The sequence below is a fragment of the Fundulus heteroclitus genome, chromosome 14 (assembly GCF_011125445.2).
Source record: "Fundulus heteroclitus isolate FHET01 chromosome 14, MU-UCD_Fhet_4.1, whole genome shotgun sequence".
Lineage (NCBI taxonomy): Eukaryota > Metazoa > Chordata > Actinopteri > Cyprinodontiformes > Fundulidae > Fundulus > Fundulus heteroclitus.
In genome coordinates, this window is record NC_046374.1 from 27,115,456 (window position 1) to 27,139,147 (window position 23,692).

Here is a 23,692-nt window from a genome sequence, read left to right on the forward strand (position 1 = left end):
GATTTCCGGGTATGACTGTTAAGATCCTCAGGAGGCTTATTTAAGACGGATTGTAAATAGTTTTTCTGGCGTAGGTCCTTTCACAGATACTGCCCCCTGTTTTAAGTAATGCTTTAATTAAATTTATATCTGAGTGTTATCATTTTTATTAGAATTTTGTGTTTTATTTCTGACCTATATCCAGCACTGTAGAGAAGTAAAACATTTGCAAAGCTATTAGAAAAAGCAGCCATCGGGACCAACCAGATTGTCTCAGAGGTTGAAGAAAACATTTACGCTCACGTCTTGACCCAGGGGGACTTTTACTGTTGTGAATCATATCTAGTCTCAAAAATATCCTGATGCAGTCACTATTTCATAAACCCTTAAACCATCAACATGTTTTCATTTGGAGGTTAGCTTTAAAAAAAAAGGTTGTTATTATTTACACAGGAAATAGAGGTTAAAGGCGGTGCGCCACCGATGCTCTTCCTGTGTGAAACGTTCACTGAGAACAAAACTTGTCAAGACCTCTTTGATGTAAGATAAAATAAGCATTAAAAAAAGAAAAATATCATGGAAGTTTAATATAGTTTCCATTGCACTGATTTTTACACAGCTTAACCTTTCATTTAGGTGGCGTCTCTGACCAGAAACAGTCCGACATCATTGCGTGACGGAAACGCTCATGGGTGATGCGAGTCAAATCCGGGCCTACAGCCTTCGGAAAATGATCTACAAAGTGCGCGCTTTCTGCTCTCCAGACATTTCGTTGATTTCCGTGAGGTGGCTGTGCTGATACGTGATGTCATGCAAAGGATTGTGGGATAACTAAAAGGTTCTTAGCGCTGGCAAGGGATGTCGTCCTAGGCAAAACTAGTCGCGGGAGAAGGCATACAGGCTTCTTTTCCTACCTCCTTCCTTACTGACTGCACTATTCAGACAGACTTATCATGGCGATCGCTGACACACTTCCACTTTGGCTAAGGTGTCCTTCCTCTATAAGAGTATTCAGACTGAGCCTCAGCATGTTCTGTTTCAGTACATGTTTCCCTTGGGAAGATTGTTGGTGGCACACCCCTTCTTTTCTCCATTTCCTGTGTGAATAATTCCAGAGTAAATAAACACACAATGCAAACTAGATGACAGTCTAAATGTTCCTACACTGCAAAAACTGATCTAAAAATAAGTTAAATGTTTTTGAAGTTAGTGTATTTTTCCCTGATTTGAGCAAGTAAAAAAGATTATCTGCCAATGGAATGAGTATTTTGATCCCTAAAATAAGATAATTAGACATCCTGCACTTGAAATTAGATGATGGAGATGAATTGTTCCTGTTTTAAGTACAACAATCTTATTCCATTGGCAAATCATCTTATTTACCTGCTCAAATCAAGGACAAATACACTGATTTTAAGAACATTTTACTTATTTCTAGCTCCGTTTTTGTAGTGTAAAAATACTCTCTCAATCGGCAGGAAATTTATATCGGAATTGCTTTAAGAGATTGATTCGCTGTTAGCTTTAACAGAACAACTGATCTTGATTAATACTAAATAAAGACACCAAGAGAGTTATTTACTGCTTATTACCTTCTAACTGAACCCCACCTTTAAAACAAGGACTGACAAAGACTCCTGGATAGGTGTCGAAACGTTTTTAGAAAGAACTAAGCGAAAGTCCGGTTGCCTCCGATTTAAGCCTGTTTACTGTGGCGATAACAGAGAATTTGCACAGGCAATTACAACCTTCGTTGCCTGGCTGCAGTCCTTACAGGTGGCTGTACTCGGAACATGTGGTTCCTCTCAGCCCCGGCGCACACTCGGCTGTATAGGAGAAGTAGAAGTTGCCGTGGTTCATCGGACACACAGAGGTCACCGAGCCCGCCTTGACCGAGGCGGCGCAGGACCCTAAGAGGTCGTCCTGTCGGTCGAACCACTGATCGTCTTCGTCCCACACCTCGAACTTCACCTCCACCATCTGCAGCAGCTCCACCGTTCCCAGGTAGAACTCCTCGTCCCACTGCGGGTCGTCGTTGTTGTAGATAACGGAGGTCTGGAACGTCTGGTTGCCGGCGAAAACCTTCACGAAGGCGTCGGTCTTGGTGAGCACGTCGCCCCACAGGCCGCTGGCAGACTTGACCGTGACGGTGAGGTGGGCCAGGCTTCGCTGCAGTGGGCAGCAGTTGCTGCCGACGTGGCTGGTGGGGCGGCAGGCACATGTGCACGGATCGTGGGAGCTGGGGGTGGAGCCTTGGACGCAGTTGTTAGAGCACTGTTTCTTCAGAGCGTTTTTCTGGATGTAGTCTTCACTCGCCAGTTTCAGTCCGCTTCTCCTCGATGGATCTTTAACCAGCTGGTAGAGAGGGATCAGGCTATAGTCGACGATGCCGGGTTTCCTCGTCAAACCTTTCTTCCATTTTCCAAAGTCCTTTACAGAGAAGAGTGGGTTGGTTTTGTTACCAGAGCTGCCCCCCACCACTTGAGTGAATCTCACATTGAACTTCCTGCTAAAACTTTTCAGGTTTGGGTGCTGCTTGGTGGCCTTCCTGCAGTAAACCCTTTGGGGTTTTATTTCAGGGCTTTTCACACCCGCCGCTGCAGCCGCCTCGACGTTCAGACAGTTTCTCACCTCCATTTCAGTAAAGCCCTCTAACGTTGCTTTGCAGGTTTTCACAGAGGTGACGCTCTTCACTCTTCCACCCAGAACAACTTTGTGCATGGAGTGAGTGCCAAATGTGGCCAGGAAATTCATGTACTTCACCTGGGTCGTGTCGTTGTACTGCGCTGGGAGGCTCATGATGGACTGGGCAAACTTTGGGCTGAGCGGAGGGTTTTTTCTCACGCTGTAACTGAAGTGGAAATAAAACGGTTTACAAGAGAAACCATTAGATGCAAAAAAAAATAATATTTAGAGTTTATTTTTTAAGACATTTGCTAGGGTTACTCTGTAAATAAATTTCATATTTAAAATTTCTTAAGCTTGCAAAAACTATATTTCAAACAGTGTTGATTCAATATGTATTGTACACATCTTAAAATTGAAATAAAGCTTCAAATTAAACTTTTGCACTTTTGCTCATATTACTTAGCTTGTGCAAATGACACACAACTTAAAAGGTATTTAGATATGCTTTAAATAGACATAAAACAAAGTTTCAATTTCAAATTTAATGCTGTTTCCCCCCATAACAGATTATCTTAGTTCCAGCAAAGCTTTCAATCCCAGGTTTGGGTCCCTGACCAAACTCAACCCATAAATCTGATGTATTTCAGATGCACACCTAGCGAACGATGCAGTCATGTTTCGCACAAGTCACGGAAAAAACAAAATAATACTGCATGCTGAATGAAGGGCAAGTATGCTGTGCAGGCTGTGCACGCTTTTGTTGATCTCGCGAATCTCGGCTTTCACCCGTCATAATGAATGATGCTGATAGTGAAAGAAAGACTGCGTTGGCTGCTGCAGCTCCTAGCCAGTCACTCTCATGTGTCCGCCTAAACAAAGCACCAAGTTTATGAAGCAGGAGAACAGCATTTTCTGGAAGTTGCGTAATTAACTGAGACCACACTGAAATATCCTACGAGCTGAGTTATCAACAAGTCATATCAAAACAGAGAATAAACACGCTAATGCTAGGTTAGCTTTCAGCTAACTTGCTCACATGAAAGCTTCACCAGCTGGACCATACCGTGAGTTTACTAATGACTGTTGCTGTGCACGTCCAGTCATGAATAACTCTAGAAAACAAATGATAAAACTAAATGTGTTTCAGGTGAGGATAGGATTATAGTAGCTTTCTTAACTAACGCTATGTTGGCGCAGCATTAAGGACAAATGACATTACATTGGTGAGTTAAATTCTACACAAAAACAGTATCGGACTGACTCTCCGTATCACTAAATGTACTTATTTAAATGATTGTCAGCATTAGAGACAACAAATGCAATTTGTGACATCACTCTGCAATGAAAGAAATGTTTAAAAAACGCTGAAACTTTTAATAAGATGTTCTTGCCTTCCAAATGGAGTAGTGAACTAAAACTGCGGGCTCCTCCTCAGTAACTAATTGTTTAGTCAATGAATGTCTATTTCTTAAAAAAAATTGTACTGTGTAGATTTTTTTTAAATATTTGAGTTGCCAAAAAGGCAAAAAAAATCTTCTCATCATTATAAGAGTTTGACCTAAAATATATATATAGATGGAGACTCGAAACAATAAAAAGGAAGAAAAATAGGTCAAAAACTGAAAAGATAAGTATGACCAAGTGAGATCACTACCCTGTTGATTTTACATGTTTTTGCTATAATTTAAATATAGATAGTGTGCAAGTTGGACAAGATTTATATCCTACAAATTATTTCAGTATTTATTCTACTTTACTGAATCTGTATAAAGTTCTGTTGATTTTTATTTCTCACCTGTAATAGGATCTCCACAGCTCTTGTTTAACAAAGCTGAACTTATCCTGGTTGGAGCGATCAGTGACGGTCCGGGCGGCCTCCGACTGCGTCCCCCCCACTATCAGTGTGCTGTCGTTTAGATCTAAGCCTTGCTTCCAGCTGGGCCCCACATCTGTGAGGCTGTCCAGGATGAAGGCTTTACTGGATCCATACAGGCTGGCAGATAATGTGCTGTTTCCTTTCAGACACCTCCAGTTTTCCACAGCGGCGGGAAGCCTCTGCCACTGCTTCTTCATGAGGGTGTTTTGGCACAGAGTACAGGAGCCGTTTGGCCTCTGCCAGGTGTTCATATCGATGACGTAGGCCGGCTTGATCTGCAGGGTGACCACATCAAAGCCTTGTCCTGCTAGCATGGACCCAGGGGCGCTTTCTGCAGCTTTGCACCGGTCAGCTTGGGCTGAGGTGCAGGAGAGCTCAGTGGGAGCCGAGTGGGAGGCAGGCAGCAAAAGCAGCCAGGCTGCAAACAGCACCGACTGAGAGGCTGGAAGTAAAGGAAATAATGAGTTGATTTAATATTATGACCACAGTGCAAATCAATTGGATTTAAATACAGGAATCAGTCTTTCAGTATTTTTAATAATCTCAAACGTGAGGAAATCTTAATGTATGCCACTGTGGTTTCCGCGCTCATTTGGGTTATATTCCATCACCAAAAATAATTAGCAATTATGGTTTCAGTGAAATTATGTCAGGTTTTAAACTTCAGACACTCCATATGATATCTGAAACACGTTTATTCTAAAAAAAAAAAAAAAGATTAAATGCACACAAAAGGAAACTTAGAGTAAAGAATTTAAACAGTAAGCTGTTTTCTTTCTCAAAGAAAAAAACCCTGCAATTTGCCATGGATGGATGGATGGATAGATAGATACTTTTTGAGAGACTAAAAAAGTTTCAATGTTTGATAAGTCAACAAACAACAGCTAAATGAATGAAAATATTATTATGAAATGCTATAAATATTCACTGCAAAAAATTAAAAAAATCTAATTGCAATATCAGCTGGACTCAGAGACCTACCTGACATGTCTGTCTTTAGCTTCGTCATGAGACGTCTGGTAGGTGTCTGGTAAGCATATAAAGTCCTTGTGACTTTATATGCTTACCATATTAGTCCTTGCAATGCTCTCCTAATATGGTATTACGCCCGCTACTTGACGTTTTCATCATGTATTAAACATTTACACATCATATTTTTATCTATATAAGGAGGTCTTTTAGCATGCGACTGGACATGTCAACTTAATCTGATGTAACATCTTTATTAAAGGAACTGTCTGATCACAGTTTGGCTGTAAGAAGAAGCCCACAGATGAGAACATTATGGAGGTCAGGCATCAAAACAGAGGAACTGTTTGGTTACATTTAAGATGTGCGTACTAAAAGTGTGATCAGCTCAGGTTTTTGCAGAACGTCTTCTCACAGTGAGATTATTCCCCAGCCTGACGGAGAATAAAATGACCTGACAGCACAGCAGCTCAAGCCCTGGGTTTATGCGCAGCTCAAGCCAGGGGTCAACCACTTTTCAATTTCTTAAAATATCAAACGATGGTTTAAAAAAATAATCAAAATCACGTTAAACCCAAATAGTTTATTCCTAAAAACAAAACCAACGGCACATAAATGTGGTGGGATTACCAAAGAGCTTGGAAAAGGAAACTCGTAATTGACTTCTCTCTGTGTAGAAGAGAATTTTATTCTTATTCTTTCGTTCTTATTTAGACAATCACAATAATTAGCCAAACAAATAAGAGGCAGTACAGAAGACCCAGCCCTCTGGTGTTGCATTTTACAATTTGCGATTAACACACACATAGCAGGCTGCACAGAGAAGATTTAGCGGGGTGTAAAAAAAGATGCAATGCCTTGCACAAGCATTCAGTCCCCTTGACTGTTTTCACAGCTTGTCCAGTGCAACTAAAAAATACTCTGTGTTATAATGAGATTCATTGTAATACAATCCCCTGCAAAAAAACATCTCCACAGCATGAGGCTGCCTTCAAAAAGTTTCGCCATGGGGGAGGTATTTTCAGTGCTAGTTTTGCACCTGAGCATAAATAATTTAATTGTGGTTGGCTGTGTCCCCTGCATGGGTTGCAGCAACCTGCAAACAAGACTTCCTATGGCTTTCTTTCCACAATTCTTCCTGCTACGCTTCCACAAAGACCAGATTTATTGTATCCAAAACTTTGAACTATCCTGTCAAAGCATTCGTCAAACTGAGTTGTGGATCTCTGCAGCTCCTCCAGAGTTACCATGGACCTCATCACTCCATCTCATATTAATGGTCTCCTGGTCCTGCCTACCTACTTGAGGTGGACAGCCGTGTCTTGGTAGATTTGCAGCTGTGCAGTATCGTTTCGAGCTTTGGGTGTTGTTTTGTATTCTAACCCTGCTTTAGGCTTCTCTGCATCTTTATCTCTTACATTTCATCATGATGTTGTTTGTTTACTAATATTTCCTAATAGAAAACTGAGAGGCCTCCATCTCATGCAGAAACTTGGACTCTTTTTGCTCATGGATGACTTCCGAAGGCTATTGGTTAAACTGAATTATCGGTCAATCACATAAAACCCCAATAAAACACACATTTTACAAGGCACAAGTTTGTTTGGAGTAGAAATATGTAAAAAGCATGTCTGAGTGCAGAGTTTTATTGTCTACAGTGAGCTCAGTGATGCTTGGCTGCACTGTAATTGTTGGAGGAGATAAGTTTTAACCAGCCAATAGAAGCAGTCTAAGCCTCCGGCGATTTGCATACTTTGTCTGCGATTACACTCCACTAGACGGAGAGCAGCACCAAACGCAGGACAAGTCATTAAAATTAGCATTTATAATGCTGGAATATCTTCCTGTCCATGGGAGACATTTCAAGCCCTGTTGCTCCATTTTTTCTCTCTCCATTTGTGTGAGGATGCATTTGTTTGGCGCCTACTTCCTGTCCTTCACTGCTGTGATGGCGAGCGCCTCCGTTTCCAACAGCTTCAGGGACTGCAGCCATTTTTTCTACATGCAAACACCTCCAGCCGGGATCAGAGGGACGAGCCTGAAGAGGATCTGCCAGAAATATGCCGACAAACTGCGCTACGCCACTTTGTACGACGGCGGTCGCCGTCTCCCGCTGTATTCAGCTTACATTTTTAAGAAGTCTGACGGGAAGAGGAGGGCAGACACACCGTGGATGTACGAGCCTCAGGTAGAGAAACCAGAACATTACGTGGCTTATTTGAAATCTTTTGTGAAAATCCAAGAAATTATGGAAAAACCTTCTTAGATAATACTAAATGTTTCTTTTATAGACTAAACAGTCTCAAGCTATAAAACTCTTAAAATTGCTCTGTGTTTTCAATATATACTCCAAAGCTAAACAGCACAGAGTTCAAGCAAATAAAGTATATTGCTGACGTGCTCAGTCTTTACATTCCAAGTAAGTTTATAGTGTCTATACTTTCAATATACTCTTTTGTTTCTTCTGTTATCAGACACATTGTTTGGTCTAAAACATACATGACAGGCCCATATTAAGACAATGTGGTGCCCCTGGGCACTATACCTCAAAGCCCCCCCCCCCTTACCCGTGCTGTCCTCCGGTCAAAAACATCAGACATAATCAAGGGGATTTCTGTAATGTAATTTATGATTTACTAACTTACACAACTACATGTAGGCTTATGAGCAGTGAGCAATATTCAAATATCTCATTTTAAAATGTTGAAATCAAAAATATCTTGATTTATTTATCATTTATTATTATTGTGACATCAGTGTTCACAAAACGAATAATGCATGGTCTTTCAACAATTTCAAGTAAATAATATAACAATTTATGAAAAATATATTTTTAAAGCATGTGTCATGTGGTGCCCCCCCCCCCCCATGGTTGGTGCCCCTGGGCACTGGCCCACTGGCCCTTATTGATAATTCCGCCCTGTACATGACATGTTTCGACAGTAACTTCTGACGAAGACTTCCATCTTCGTCAGAAGTTCCAACTTCCTCCCACAGTCAGAAGACATGTATGATAGGTTAACTGGTCTCTCACCCTAAAATATGCACGTGTGCACGCAAAGTAGTGCTGTTTGTGTCTGTGATTCTGGTGACGTGACCATCAGACATGATGGGGACCAGTCACCCTTGGACCCTGCAAGGATGAAGCAAGTATCAAAACCAGATGACTCTGAATACAAATATCAGCCAATCCTGCTGGTTTTCTGACTGTGAACTGGAAATCCAATCAGGTTGGATGTGGCCTTGTTCAAAGATCGACTATGAAGACAAATGGAAAGCAGCAAAGCATTTTGTCACCCAGACAAACAAAGCTTAAGCTCCACCTTGTTAGCTCAGGCTAATCACTAATTGTAAAGACATTTCATACATCTAGTCCAGGGGTGTCAAACTCATTTTGGTTGAGGGGCCGCATTCAGCTTAATCTGATCTCAAGAGGGCCACACGAGTAAACTCATTGCAAGATTAAATATAACTAATAAATGTGGACTTGTTGTTGATTTTTATATTAAATGAATTTCACTTTTACACAATATATCATTAATACCCTCAGCGTTTTTAAGAAAAGTATGTGCAATTTCAACAATACTTTTACTCAGTTAAACATTTACTTGTGCATTATGCATAAGAACTGATCAAAGTGATTATACAATGTTGAAAAACATTTATTCACATTTTTTGGAACTTAAAAACACTGTCCTGCATGATAAAATACATCAAACAGATAAAAATTAAGAAATGATTTGAATTTTCCCACACCTGAAGCTTAATCTGCTAATTAAAACACAGCGCACCTCGTGGACAATATAGGAACTGCAGATTTTCAATTAAACGAAGTACATGTTTTTTTCAATAATTGTTGTATCATTCTCTTCCTTTTATCTTGTCCACTTGTGAAAGTCAAATCTGATGAGCTCTTTGTGGCATCTTATTGCCACATTGCCAGACAGGACACTGGAAAAAAAAAAAAAAAAAAAAAAAAATATATATATATATATATATATATATATATATATATATATATATATATATATATATATATATATATATTTTTATAATGATAATGCATTTAGCCACAGGGCCAGACTAAATAGTTTGGCGGGCCGGATCCGGCCCACGGGCGGTATGTTTGACACCCCTGATCTAGTCGGAGTGTAAGTCGGTATATTTCTCAGAATTTTAAACATCTTTTTCATTTCTTAAGCTAAATGAATGTTTTTTTCCTTTAATGTGGAAAATGCAAATGTATTCACTAAAAATAATCAATTGCACCATAGCTGAGAAATACCCCCCGATATGTTTTAATTGTGTTTGTCTTGGTAATATGATGTTTTCTGCAGCGGGTAAGCATATAACGTTTTCCGTCTTTATCCTACAGCTGGTGTCTGACGATGAGAACGGTAACATGAAGGTGCTTCCTATGACTGAGGACAAACCTCCCCTCATTGAGGACAGCCAGACTGTTTTGGAGGATTACGTAGACGCCGTGGAATACAGACGTGGCCCACTGAATCCTGACCGGCACCAAGCAGATCCGGACGACAAATCCTCTACCTACACCCTCACCAACGTGGTTCCTATGATCACAGACTTCCTGGAGACCTCCTGGAACCCTTACTTAGACACCATCCGCCGGCGCCTGAACAACTTCTGCCACGGTCAATCTTACATCGTGACCGGAGTAACTGTGTCAGGGGCCACGGTCAGGCGGGAGAACAGGGACCGTCTCTCCATACCAAAACACGTGTGGATGGGATACTGCTGCCCCAGGTTTGACCGTAACTCACCCTATGAGGTGAGGTTCATGTTCCCCGGTTACGGAGGCTATGCCCTGAATGAACAGACTGACAACCGTGTGGTGGAGGTGCCATTAAAGAAGCTGGAGACTTTCCTGAGGAGCCAAACAGATGTTGACAGTGACGTGACTGTTTTCTACAAAGGCTGCGTGTCAGGAAACACCGTCGATAAGAAGAGGAGAGACCTGCCCAGTGTTGACCTGCAACCTGTATAAATGAGACGGTTACTAATTACCTTAAACCATTACAGTGTTAAAGTATAAGCTTCACGTGCTTTGATTAAAATAGTATATTTTTGTGGAAGGCTGATCAAAAACTAAATTGTCTCCCAAGTTCAGATAGATTGTGTCCATATAAAGTACTTTCTGCTGAATGCTGAATTGCTGGACAAATTAATGGCATCTTGCATTCACTGGAAACTCATATTTCCCAGTTCTGGGTTTGCAAAAGAAAGAAAGAAAGACATGCAGGCAGGCACTCAGACTGACAGAAAATGTTGCAGCAAGCTAGATTTTTCTCTGTATGTAATGTCCCCTAAGAGAAAAATACTAGTTGATACAATGAAAAAAATAAACAGGAAAAAAAAAACATTGTCAAAGGGATGGTTTACTTCACTTTTGTTTGTCGCTCCTTGAAGTTTGACAAAATCAAATGTTGTCTTTCCACTTCCTACATCGAGTTCGCCGGCGCCCATGATGTGATTACAGGCTAAACCCAAAGTGCTTTTTGACGCAACATTAGTAAGTTGCTTTTTGTATAGTAGAAACGACAAGCAAATAACATTTAGACAGTTATGTAAGTTAAAATGTAAGATTATTTTTATTATTTTTTACTTCTTTTTGTGTATGTGTGTTATGGTGTGTTATGTCAATTATACATTTATTTTGTAATCTTTTTAAATCCTAAAAAAAGAAATTGATTAATTTATATTCCGCTGGAACTTATTGGACAAATATAAAAAAACAAAACATGTAAACAGGATATTACAAATTAATTAATCTGGCCCTCAGCTACAACTGCATCTATTTGTTGTTTACAAAGCAAAATTATGTTGTATCTAACAAGCAATTGAATAAAAATCTGTCAAATAAAATGTCCTTTATAATGTTTCCTCCATATTACCTTCTATCTAGCCATCTATTTATCTAGATACATTTAAATTGTGATGTTTAAGGAGTTGTTTCAAGAAGCAAATATTTTAAAACAAATGAAGAAGGTGACTCACCATTAAGAAATTTCCATCTCTTTGTGAGACAGAACATGGAGTATTACACTTGATTACCAGTGATGCTGGCTGATGTCAAGTCAATTCTATTAGATAAATTGAAGCATTAACAGTGATTCCTTCAATTAAATATTTCTTTAACATAAAAGTGGATGAATAAATTGCCACTTTCCTTTGCTTACTTCAGACAGTCAGTATCCAAGAAGCTCCACTTTTTTTCAGGCCCAGAATGCTAAGTTTAATTTAAATTATGTTTATTTCTTGTGTATGATATGATTTTTGCATCAATGGAACATACAAGAGATTTTCAAAACTAAAACGCAAATATTATGTAAAATATATATGCTCTCCATTAAGAAAATGCATTAAAGATTTTAAAAAGGGGTTGACAGTGGTGCAGCTGTTAGCGCTGTTGCCTTGCGGCAAAAAGGTCCCAGGTTTGAATCCAAGTCTGGGGTCTTTCTGCATAGAGTTTCCAGGTTTTCATCACACATGTTTGTTCTCTCTGCATACTCCAGTTTCCTCCCAAACGTGTAATTACCCAAAAGTTATTTATTGGCACAGATGGGCTTTCTGGCTTCAAACATAAGGTGATCACAGCCAGAGCTAACCAGATTAACTTCTACAGAACCTCATATTTATCAGGGTTGATTTAAATTGGTATAATCCCTAAGGCGTCCAGACTGCCCTCTGCTTTTAGGAAAATATACTGACTGCTGCTTAGATATTCAGAAAGAGAAACTGGCCTCAGTATAAAAAGGTCAGCTTGTTGGCGGCACATGAATATTAAGTTTCCTAAATGCCAATCCATCTAGGCCTTTCAGAGGGCTTTGACTTAAAGAACATCTCAAGAGATGCATGCTCGGTTCCCTCAATATGGTGACACTATTGTCGAGATAGTTTTTTTTAATTTTTGACGGCATAAATACACTGATAATATGTTTCACCAAAGTGTAATGAAATATACAATATAAAAGCCACACAAACACCACATTGATATGATCAGGAGAAATTAATTACTTTGAGAAGCGCACAAAATAAATCTAAAAAGCTCACAAACAGACTCTTTCAGCACATTTTTGGGTATCTGTGTTCCAATGACTGTTGGCACAACAAAGACGCTACAATCTTCTGGGTTTACAGGGAACGGTCCAAAAATATCCACCGACAACCAATTGTGTAGAAAAAAAAAAGCCTTCTTTGTATCAGAGGATGATCTGCAGAGTGGTTCGAAAGAACATAAAAGCAACAGTAACCCAAATAATTACATCTCTGGACACACGTAAACACATAAAACCCTAAAGCCGATTGGCTGCAGCAGCATCAGAACTTACTGGGTGCTGCTTCTCTTAGTCCAAAGCATGAAGTTACAGTATAATTCACACAGGCTGATCAAAACTGGACAGTAAGAGGTTGAAAAGCATTGCCTGATCCGTTAAGTCTGATTCTCAGCTGCAGGCGGGATCAGAATTTGGGGTAAACATCATTTGACTTTCTATCCATCCTGCCTTGTATCAACCGTCCAGGGTGCTGGGGGGTGTTCTAACGCTGTGAGGCATTTATCTGACACATTTTGGACCCATCAGTTCGGGTTCGACATTGCCTAAACTCCACACTCCTGCAGATTGTTGCTGACCACGCCCACCTGCAGTTCTTGTCTCTGACTTCTGGTTACTTCCTGCAGGACAATGCACCAGATGAGATGAGAGTCCCTTATTGTCATTGCATACACAACCAGATCCAGGTGTAATCCCAACAATGATAATGAAGAAGAAAATGACATGCATGCACAATATCTCAAAAAGCTGAAGTCATCCCAGACTGGTTTATTGAGAATGACAACGTTCAATGAAGCAGGTTAGAGGATGAGACAGATGGATATTGCCGTATTTATGGATTTTTTTTTCCTGTTCTAGTGCCTCAAAGTCGATTTGGAATCGAGTATACTCTGGAAAAGGCCATTACTCCTATAGCGTGTGCCATACTATTGGCTTGTAGTGAAAAACAAAGGCAGCCGCTTAGATATTCATGAGGCGAATCTGGACTGATTATAAAAGGTCAGCTTATTGGCGGCACAACCTTATTTAGCTCACCAAATGCCAAACGCTTTTCATGTCCTTTAAGTCTGAACATTGAAGGCTTACCGAATATTTAAAGTTCCTTTAAAGGGAACATGTCATTTAAAATTCAATTTTATAGACCTTAAATACATCTTGTTGTGTACATGGAGTCTCTAGGAGTGCAGAGAATGTGAATTTAGTCTCTCCTGGAGCTACGTAGATATCTTTATATTCTGTTTGGGTTAAATTTTAAACGCTGTTCAGTTTTCTCTATATTCTCTATTGGGTTTTTTGAAGAATTACACAACAGTGTCTGCTGCAGAGCCACCAAACAAGATTGTGGACTTCCAGCTAACCGGTCTTGCAAATCCACAATTTTTTATTTCTCTGAGCGATTTTGTAGTCCAAGGTGAAGGCCGCCAAAGCTATAAGTGGATAAGTCATGGGTTGGCAGAAAATGGCCAAATGGGGCGGAGTGGGGTAAAAACAGGGGTAAAAAGGGGGAATGTGGGGGTAAAATAACGAGGAATTCAGATCAAAGCATTGCATTTCCACTTTATATAGATCACAGTTGAGTTATTTAAATGTGAAAAGGAAGAATGGAAAAGCGTGATATGTTCCCTTTAATAAGATATTACTCTTAAAAGAACGTTGCAAATAGATGGAGTTTCTTTAATCTTTGATGATATTGGTACTTTGATAACATACTGCTCCGAACCTCTAACATTAAATCAATGAAACATTTTCTTTGACGAACCACAACTAAGTTGGTCTCTCCTTCGTCCCACCAGTAGTGGATACATTTGAACCAATGCCACTGGCTGTTAAGCATTTGCTTTGCATACTGTCTCCAGATTACACAGAAGGGCAGGTGTGAAACCTGCGTTAGCGTTTGCCACTGATCACCACGGGACACAGCGCTCAGGCACATTCAGCAGCTTCTGGATCCGGGTCGGACACATCCGTTCACGTTTAGCATTTAGATGATGGCGCTTTGGCTGCAGGTGGGTCTCCTGCTGGCCAGCTTATCAACGGCGGTGCGAGGGCGAGTGGAGGAAGAGCTGTCTCCGGAGTGCAGGGCGTTCCTCTACATGGGAACGCCGCCGACGGGCCTGGAGCACCACTCCGTCAAGTACATTTGTCAGTTTTACAACAAGAAGCCGCGCTACGTGACCCTGTACAGCACCGAGGACCACATCCCTATCTACTCCGCCTACACCTTCAAACGCTCCGATGGGGAGAAGTGCATAGATGTTCCCTGGATGTACGAGCCTCAGGTAAGGAAAACCGAAAAGGCTGGCATGGGAAACTAAAGCACTGAATCAAGAAACCATTATTTTTGAGGGCATGCTTCCTTTCACGACGACTGTAATAATTTTAAGTCTCTTATTTTTGCTTGTTGTCTGCACAGCTGTCCACTTCTTTAGGCACAGACGAGATGCAGCCCTTCCCGCGTGGTTACATGCACATGAATTTCGAAGACGCCCAGGCGGTTCTGGACGACTACACCAACGCCATATACCACGAGCGAGGGACCCTGAACCCGGACGAGCATCAGAACGAGCCGGACGACAAGGCCTCCACCTACACCCTCACCAACGTGGTGCCCGTGGTGCCCGACTTCAACGACAGGATCTGGAACAAGCAGGAGCACGTCGTCCGCAAACGGCTCAACAACTACTGCCGCGGCACGGCCTACGTCGTGACCGGCATCACCACGTCGGGGACGATGATCCGCCGGGAGAACATGAACCGCATCGCGGTGCCCGCCTACCTGTGGTCGGCTTACTGCTGCGCCGACTACGACCACAACACGCCGTTTGCCGAGCGCTACAAGTTCCCGTCGTTTGCGCATTACGGCCTGAACCAGGAGGACACCAGCCAGATGGTGGAGCTCTCTGTGCAGAAGCTGAAGGAGTTCCTCAAGAACACCAAGTTTGTGAACCCGGACTTTCAGATTTTTGTCGGGGACTGCGACCCTCAGTCATCCGGGAAAACCGATTAACCAAAGCACTTTGACGAGGGGCAGCTAACCGGCGTTTAAAGAAAATTAAAGCTGTTCCTAATACAAATAACTGTTGCTCCTTTCTGTTGAAATCACTTAGTGTCTCATAATAGCTAGCCGGATGAAAATATAAACAGATAAACACAATTTAATCATTCACATGTACGATTGTTTAATGTGTGAAAGTCTTGGCAGAACTATATATATAATTTTTCAAATTAAATTGTGCAACAGAATGAGAAAACAAGAAGGAAAACGACTGACAAGACCACGTCAGCAGTCGTCTTCATCGTCTAGATCGAACCATTCTGAGTTTAAATTATAAACTATTGAGTCAACCAATCAGGTTGTCGTTAGTTTGTTCATGTTGGTTCCATTTAGAGATGCATCTCTGCTCCATCACATCTGATTCAAATGAATGGCTCGTTCCCAGGCGTCTGCAGAGCTGATGGGCTCATTCAGATGTGTTGCAGAAGAGATGCGTTTAAATAGTGGCAGGGTGCTTTTGCATCTCCAGGTTTGGAGTCGGTATAAAACAGCCCCAAAAAAATCTTAAGTTAATAAAAACGGAGCACAAAAGTAAAGTATGACGCTTTGCACTCTCACAGCTTATTTATCAGCAAACAAGCACCTAGATGAAAAGGGAAACAAAAGTAGATCCAAAAAGAACATAAAGGATCCGTTTCACCCCTGCTTTGCTTAAAAACTCGTCTTTGTTTTGTCATCTGATCAGAACTGTTTGAAAATGTTGTTATTTTATTTATTTATTTTTTTGTGATTTTACCTAATTAACATCGCCTCTCCAACTGCATCGGTATATTATGTTGTAATAAACTATTACATCAAGCTGTCTTTGGAGGCTCTCATTTCAAACATCAAGTCAGCCTGAGGGCTGCCAGCTATTCTCGGTGGAAGAAGTAAATCCTGGTAGGACGCTGAATTGTTGTCTTAGTGTTTGAGAAGTGAAAAACACTTTTTCATCACAGGGACGTTCACCAAAACCGGTGCCAGAGGCCATTCTGTACTTCTTTAAATGTTTTCCACCACTTAAGATCCAACCTGATGCAATTTATACAATAAATCATAATAATAAACTTTATAAAGCACCTTGACCAATGTGTTTTTTAAAAATAAAACAAATAAATGCAGAGCACAAAAGAACTGTGCTAGTTAATGTAAAACCACAACAAAAAGGTATAATAATATAAAAGTACTAATGGTTAAACATCAAAAGCCCTTTAAAATAAACGGGTCTTAAGTTTAGCTTTGAAGGAGACCAGGTCAGAGATGGAGGGCAGCTTAAAGTGAAGACCAATCCTTTCTGTTTCATTTCGCAGCATGAATAATCTGATCTGATTCATGCTGGTTACATCAAAAGAAACGGGTAAGATGAAAATATTACTGCAAGGTTATTAATGGATTTGGAAATAATAGTCATTAACAATGCATTCAATGTAAAATGTATACGTGTAATTGATTTAAAGGTAATGTAGCACAATTAATTAAAAATCATTCACTCCTTTTTGCTGGCAGCAAATTCAACCCTGTATGCATTACATGCATTACATTAAACCCAGAGGAAATAACTAAAGAATAATGCACTGTGTTGTTTGTGCAGATGTTAATGTGTTAATTATGCTTTCAGAAGATGCACTATAAAAGTTCAGAACTTTTAAGAAACGTTGCATGTCCCAATGTGGGAATCCTAAATCAGTCAAAATATCTATTTCAGCAAGAAATGTGATGACGAAGACCTAAAGTCATTTAGATCAGAAATGCATTCAGAAATTTTCTTTTAATTTGTCTTGTAGGTCTACAAGACAGTCCAACTGAGCATCCGGTAGAGCAGGGCTGTCCAAACCTTTCGGTACATGGGCCAAAAATTTCAAATCAAAGGAACTCGAGGGCCAAAAAATGAAAAAAAAAAATTTTAAACCACAATAAATTATGTTAATTTTTTAAACTGCCCTACAAAATATCTTAATTAGATAAATTAGTCCGATTTTCTGTAGGAAATTAATGTATAAATCATCGTAGATCCAAAGGTAAAAAAAAATTGTTGTATTAAAAGATGGTTATCCAGTTTGCAAATGATTTTGAATAATTTAATTTGACTCTTTGAGAATAATAAACTTTACCATTTTTAATCTAGCAATATAAGAACAGTATTTTGGTAAAATGCTGTAATTAGCCAATTTTAGGAATTGAATTCAAAGAATATTTTAATGCACCAAAGTCTGCATTAGAGTAATTAAATGTAATTGGATATATGTTACTATGAAATAGTAAAGAGAATGTAAAAAGTGTGTTTATTAAAAGATGAAGACTTTGTGTTGTACTTAACATTTTCAATTGTAGGATTTGAACTTTTCTGTAATATTTTGATCTAATTAAAAACTAAAATTTTCCATCTGCATCAGCCATCTGTGCTGGGGGACCAAATCTTTCTTGGGATGCAGTTGGGGGGCAAAATCAGTACAGGGGCCACAAATGGCCCCCGGGCCGCACTTTGGACATGCCTGGTGTAGATGTTTGGGTGGAAATGTCCTTTATGGGGGCTAGTGTCTTTACCTCCATCAGAATGAATTTTATAAACATAAATATGGTGACTAAGGAGATGATACGCATCAAGCTGCATGATAAGAAAGATTTAAGTCCTTTTAGAGGAGCGATCAGAAAGCTTAGAGCAGCACACAGCACATTCACTATGTACGTATGAGTGAAATTTTGTTGCAAGTAAAAACAGAAGACGACAGAGAAACAATGTATTTATCATTAGTCAGGAATATAGCTGCAAACCAAATTAAATACAGTTATATATATATATATACACATATATACATACATATATATATATATATATATATATACATACATACATACATACATACATACATACATACATACATACATACATACATACATACATACATACACACATACACACACACATACACACACATACACACATACACACACACATACACACACACACACACACACACACACACACACACACACACATAAAAATGTAAGATCAGATGAATAGTGCAAGTATATGTAGCATTGTATTGCAACAATGAACAGGACGTATAGTAATGCATACAGCACATAAAAGAAACAGAAATGAATGAAAGTATTGTAACATTTCCCCAGAAAGTAGCAGCAAACAAACAAACAAAAAAAAAAAGACAAAAGACATGTTAAAACTCGTGCACACATGGCCTCAATAACAGACAACATCTAAGCAGAGGGATCCTTGGATCAGCGTTAACAATTAAACAAACTGTGAACTCCAGCTTTGAAAAAGCTTCCCTTTTAGATTCTTCTTATCTATTAATAATAGTTAAACCTAGTTGTGGAATGGTATATAGGCCTCCAGAAAGGTTACCTGACTCCGCCAGATGGATTTGCTCCGCATATACATCTGGAAACCTTCCGTTGAAGTAATTTTGGGGAGGGGCGAAAATACTGGTTAGCTGATTGGCCTATGTTGGTGATAGATGGGCCAAATAAACCAATCAGATCAACGAAGCATATGACGTACTCGTCAACATGCTTCGTCGTTGCTCTGTTACGAGCACAAGCTACTCTTGCTGCTGCAGGTAAAGGCTCGTTAGCTCAGTAAAGAAATACTCTGTAATTCCGATAAAACTTGCTCGATAGCCACGCTAACGCTAGTTTCATCGGCTGAAGCCGCCATGTTCTTTAGACTGAACTGTCGCGCTTCCCGTTGCGTCACACCTCAACCCGCCTCAAAGCCAACGCTGATTGGACGTTCGTTTGGTGAACGGCTCCAAATTTTCTTTAACGGAGAGTAGCCAGACTGATCTGCGAGTGAAACCTTGAAAGCTCGCGAGATCAGGATGGTCTCACGAGGCTACCAGAAAGGTGCAATGCATTAAAAATAGTTGTACGAATAAGCTATGAATATATTGAACACGTCATTTTTAAAAGCATACATAACATTTTCACAATCATCCTGTTACTTAAACTCAAAGTTACGGCTTAGCCAGATAGCTGCCGGTTTCAGCCGCACCAGGCCTCATTCCCTTAAACCGGTGTTTGGCTGTAAAAACTGAGTTAAAAATGAGTAAATGTAACTTTTGTTGTGTGCATGTTACATTTCTTTTAGTGTGAGAGCACAGCACGTTTTGTTCTCTGAAAAGAAGTGACCGTAAAGTGGATATCGATCACGCTTCACACTTAAGCTCCATTTAGTGAAATGCAAATGCTGCCACTGTGTCACGCCAGAAAGGTGCTATAAGAGAGGTCCGATAAAAACGCTCTGGGAGCCCGATAACATTCACGGCCTTAAACTACAGCTGCTCCACTTGTGGCAATTTGAATATATGGAAAGGCTTCACAATGGGAGATCAGTTGTACGCGCCGACGAGGAGGAAGGAGGAGGGGGGGAAAAGGCTGAGTGGGATAGAGCTTTGCACCCTTTAGACACCAGACGAGCTGCCGCCTTGCACACGAAGATCTTACAGCAGCACCCCCAGAAGCTGAAAGCATGACGCCGGCATCCGCGAGCCGCGTGGTTTCCCTGGCGGCCGCCCTGATGACGGTGCTGGCCTCCACGGGGCTGCGGGGGGTCCGGGCGGGAGTGGTGAGCGACTTCAACCACGCGGAGCGCTGCAAGGACTCGCTGTACATGGGCACGCCGCCGAGGGGCTACCTGAGCGGCGGCTTCAAGAAGATCTGCCAGCGGTACGAGGACAAGCCGCGCTACGCCACGGTGTACGACCCCCGCAGGCACATCCCCATCTACTCCGCGTACACGTTCAAGAAGTCAGACGGAGAGAAGAAGGTGGACTTCCCCTGGATGTTCGAGCCGCAGGTGAGCCTCACTCACTCGGGCTGCGTTTGGTTAACACAGGGGTGTCAAACTCATTTTGGTTTAGGGGCCGCATTCAGCTTAATCTGATCTCAAGAGGGCCACACGAGTAAACTCATTGCGAGATTATATAGAACTAATAAATGTGGACTTGTTGTTGATTTTTATATTAAATTAATTTCACTTTTACACAATATATTATGAATAACCTCAGCGTTTTTAAGAGAAGTATATGCAATTTCAACAATACTTTTACTCAGTTAAACATTTACTTGTGCATTATGCATAAGAACTGATCACAGTGATCGTACAATGTTGAAAAACATTTATTCACATTTTTTGGAACTTAATAACACTGTTCTTCATGACAAAATACATCAAACAGATAAAAGTTAAGAAATGATTTGAATTTTTCCACACCTGAAGCTTAATCCTCTGATTAAAACACAGCGCCCCTCGTGGACAATATAGGAACTGCAGATTTTCAATTAAACAAAGTACATGTTTTTTTTTCAATAATTGTTTTATCATTCTCTTCCTTTTATCTTGTCCACTTGTGAAAGTCAAATCTGATGAGCTCTTTGTGGCATCTTATTGCATCATTGCCAGACAGGACACTGGAAAAAAAAAAAAAAAATAATGATAATGCATTTAGCCACAGGGCCGGACTAAATTGTTCGGCGGGCCGGATCCGGCCCGCGGGCCGTATGTTTGACACCCCTGGTGTAGATCCTTTGGGGAGGGGGTGTTGTTTGCGGGTTCTTTTCAGAAGTACAGGACTGTCTCATAAAATTAGAATATTGTGATAAAGTTCTTTATTTTCTGTAATGCAATTAAAAAACATGAAATGTCATACATTCTGGATTCATTACAAATCAACTGAAATATCGCAAGCCTTTTATTGTTTTAATATCGCTGATTATGGCGTACAGCTTAAGAAACCCAAATATCCTATCTCAAAATATTAGAATATTTCCTCAGACCAAGTAAAAAAAAAAAATTAAAACAGCAAAACAAAATCAAACATTTGAAAATGTCCATTAATGCACTGAGTACTTGGTTGGGAATCCTTTTGCACAGATTACTGCATCAATGCGGCGTGGCATGGAGGCAATCAGCCTGTGGCATTGCTGAGGTGTTATGGATGCCCAGGATGCTTCAATAGCGGCCTTTAGCTCATTTGCATTGTTGGCTCTGGTGTCTTTCAGCTTCTTCTTCACAATACCCCACAAATTCTCTATGGGGTTCAGGTCAGGGGAATTGGCAGGCCAATCAAGGACAGTAATGCCATGGTCAGTACACCAGTTACTGTGAGAATCTTATGTCGTCTCTTAACCACTACCATACTTGTGATTTAGTTTACTTAACCAAGCTGAGTGTTTTTCAAGGCTCAGAAAACCATGCAGTGTTTCGAGTTAATTAGACGATTTAAGTGATTAGTTGAATAGCCTACTAGTATACTTTTTCACGATATTCTAATATTTTGAGATAGGATATTTGGGTTTCTTAAGCTGTAAGCCATAATCAGGGATATTAAAACAATAAAAGGCTTGCGATATTTCAGTTGATTTGTAATGAATCCAGAATGTATGACATTTCATGTTTTTTGAATTGCATTACAGAAAATAAAGAACTTTATCACAATATTCTAATTTTCTGAGACAGTCCTGTATTGTTTTAAGAACACGCAAAGCTGCTGTTACAGAGGAACAGTTGAGATAAGCGTCCTTGCTGAGTACAAGACGAGCTTCAATGAGACAGCGTCACTAATGCCACCTGTAACTGGGGGGGAAAAAAATGTGTTTTTGAGTGTGTCAGCTGTATCTTCAGAGTTTCCTTGCGTTGACAGCTGGCGTCCGAGAAGAGCAGCAGCAACATGGAGCCTTTCCCCCAGTCCACCAGCATGCACATGAACTTCGAGGACACCCAGGCGGTCCTCGAAGACTACGCCGACGTCGTCCAGTACGAACGCGGCCAACTCAACCCGGACGAGCACCAGGCCGACCCCCTGGACAAAGCCTCCACCTACAGCCTGACGAACGTGGTGCCCCAGATCAGGGAGTTCAACCTGGGACCCTGGGCCGAACACCAGGACATCATCCGCAAACGCCTCAACAACTACTGCCGGGGCAAGGCCCACGTGGTCACCGGCGTCACCACGTCCGGGCACACCATCCGCCGCAACAACATGGACCGGGTGGCGGTGCCGGAGTACATGTGGTCGGCGTACTGCTGCACGGAGTTCGACCAGAACGCGCCGTACTTCGTGCGCTACAAGTTCCCCGTGTTCGCCGCCTACGGGCTGAACGACCGCGTCAACAACCAGATGGTGGAGGTTCCCCTCAAGAACCTGGAGAAATTCCTCAAGGGCAGGATGGACGTGGACAAGAACTTCCAGATTTTCTACAACGACTGTGTGCCGGATAATTAAGGGGAACAATTTAAACGACAACTTCAAGTGTGCTTTAAATTTATTAGTTAATTTCAGAAAAGTCTGGAGATGTCGCAATTAAAAACATATACCTGGAATTTAACAGTTTGACAAATTATTTCCCGCGTTGTAGGAAAGAAAAGATGAACATTTTATTTTGTCCCCCTCCCCATGTTAATTTATTACTCAAATCATAATATTAAATCTGTGTTTATCCATGTATGGATAACAGGGATGTAGAAAGCCAGATGTATCTGCAGTCAAATCAGTTATTTGTCAAAGACAAAAATAAATTAAAAAAAGCAAAAAATTAATTCAACGTTTATTACAATTCTAATAAAGATCTAATGCCTAATTAACATGTTGAAAATTATTGCTTGGTCTATAATTATGTCTAATGTCATTTAATTCATCTGATATAAACAACGCACCACTTATTTCTCTCACTCTGCTGAGTTCTCCTACTGTTCTCCAATTTGCATTGCTTGATTGTTCCATCTTTTATCTTTATGTTGTCATTTTTTTCTTCATAGTAGGTACACCTGGTCTGGCGTTCTGTTAGCTGTGACATCATCCAGGGGAGACAGATCACCCGCTTTTACCATCTACTGTAGATCAGATTCCTAGATCAATGTGTGCTTCTGTGCTTTTTTGTCTCTCTTGTTGTGTCTCTGCTCTGTCTTCTCTAACCTCCAGTCGCTCGAGGCAGATGACCGTTCATACTGAGCCTGGTTCTGGTTCTGCTGGAGGTTTTCCTTCCCGTTAAAGGGGAGTTTTTCTTTCCACTGTCGCTTCATGCTTGCTCAGTATGAGGGATTGCTGCAAAGTCATCAACAAAGCAGACGACTCTCCCTGTGGCTCTACACTTCTCCAGGAGTGAATGCTG

At 40.7% G+C, this 23,692-nt stretch overlaps 4 protein-coding genes across 4 annotated transcripts; 3 read left to right on the forward strand and 1 right to left on the reverse strand.

Moving 5' to 3' along the window:
* Positions 1 to 1,442: 1,442 nt before the first annotated feature.
* LOC105916003 (perforin-1) lies at positions 1,443 to 5,482 on the reverse strand. Its single transcript, XM_021309411.2, has 3 exons — positions 5,465 to 5,482; positions 4,403 to 4,925; positions 1,443 to 2,830 (listed from the first exon to the last, which is right to left on the reverse strand). The coding sequence occupies exons 1-3, from the start codon at positions 5,469 to 5,471 to the stop codon at positions 1,750 to 1,752; spliced, it is 1,611 nt and encodes a 536-aa protein (XP_021165086.2). The 5' UTR covers positions 5,472 to 5,482; the 3' UTR covers positions 1,443 to 1,749.
* A 1,747-nt stretch (positions 5,483 to 7,229) lies between these two features.
* si:dkey-85k7.11 (endonuclease domain-containing 1 protein) lies at positions 7,230 to 11,129 on the forward strand. Its single transcript, XM_012850294.3, has 2 exons — positions 7,230 to 7,640; positions 9,828 to 11,129. The coding sequence occupies exons 1-2, from the start codon at positions 7,281 to 7,283 to the stop codon at positions 10,458 to 10,460; spliced, it is 993 nt and encodes a 330-aa protein (XP_012705748.3). The 5' UTR covers positions 7,230 to 7,280; the 3' UTR covers positions 10,461 to 11,129.
* A 3,387-nt stretch (positions 11,130 to 14,516) lies between these two features.
* On the forward strand, positions 14,517 to 15,545 carry LOC105916001 (endonuclease domain-containing 1 protein-like). The gene is made up of 2 exons (XM_012850293.3): positions 14,517 to 14,807; positions 14,942 to 15,545. Exons 1-2 carry the CDS (start codon positions 14,517 to 14,519, stop codon positions 15,533 to 15,535), a joined length of 885 nt encoding a protein of 294 aa, XP_012705747.2. The 3' UTR covers positions 15,536 to 15,545.
* Positions 15,546 to 19,826: 4,281 nt separating this feature from the next.
* On the forward strand, positions 19,827 to 23,166 carry LOC105916013 (endonuclease domain-containing 1 protein-like). The gene is made up of 2 exons (XM_036146634.1): positions 19,827 to 20,378; positions 22,225 to 23,166. Exons 1-2 carry the CDS (start codon positions 20,052 to 20,054, stop codon positions 22,804 to 22,806), a joined length of 909 nt encoding a protein of 302 aa, XP_036002527.1. The 5' UTR covers positions 19,827 to 20,051; the 3' UTR covers positions 22,807 to 23,166.
* The last annotated feature ends 526 nt before the right edge of the window (positions 23,167 to 23,692 follow it).

Bases quoted from the DNA above. Each gene is read 5' to 3' on its own strand.
- LOC105916003 (XM_021309411.2), bottom strand. The intron at 2,831-4,402 runs GTGAGAAATAAA...TTTCCACTTCAG, and splicing joins CTGTGGAGATCCTATTACAG to TTACAGCGTGAGAAAAAACC.
- si:dkey-85k7.11 (XM_012850294.3), top strand. From the start codon at position 7,281: ATGCTGGAATATCTTCCTGTCCATGGGAGACATTTCAAGCCCTGTTGC. The intron at 7,641-9,827 runs GTAGAGAAACCA...TTTATCCTACAG, and splicing joins CGTGGATGTACGAGCCTCAG to CTGGTGTCTGACGATGAGAA.
- LOC105916001 (XM_012850293.3), top strand. From the start codon at position 14,517: ATGGCGCTTTGGCTGCAGGTGGGTCTCCTGCTGGCCAGCTTATCAACG. The intron at 14,808-14,941 runs GTAAGGAAAACC...TTGTCTGCACAG, and splicing joins CCTGGATGTACGAGCCTCAG to CTGTCCACTTCTTTAGGCAC.
- LOC105916013 (XM_036146634.1), top strand. From the start codon at position 20,052: ATGACGCCGGCATCCGCGAGCCGCGTGGTTTCCCTGGCGGCCGCCCTG. The intron at 20,379-22,224 runs GTGAGCCTCACT...TTGCGTTGACAG, and splicing joins CCTGGATGTTCGAGCCGCAG to CTGGCGTCCGAGAAGAGCAG.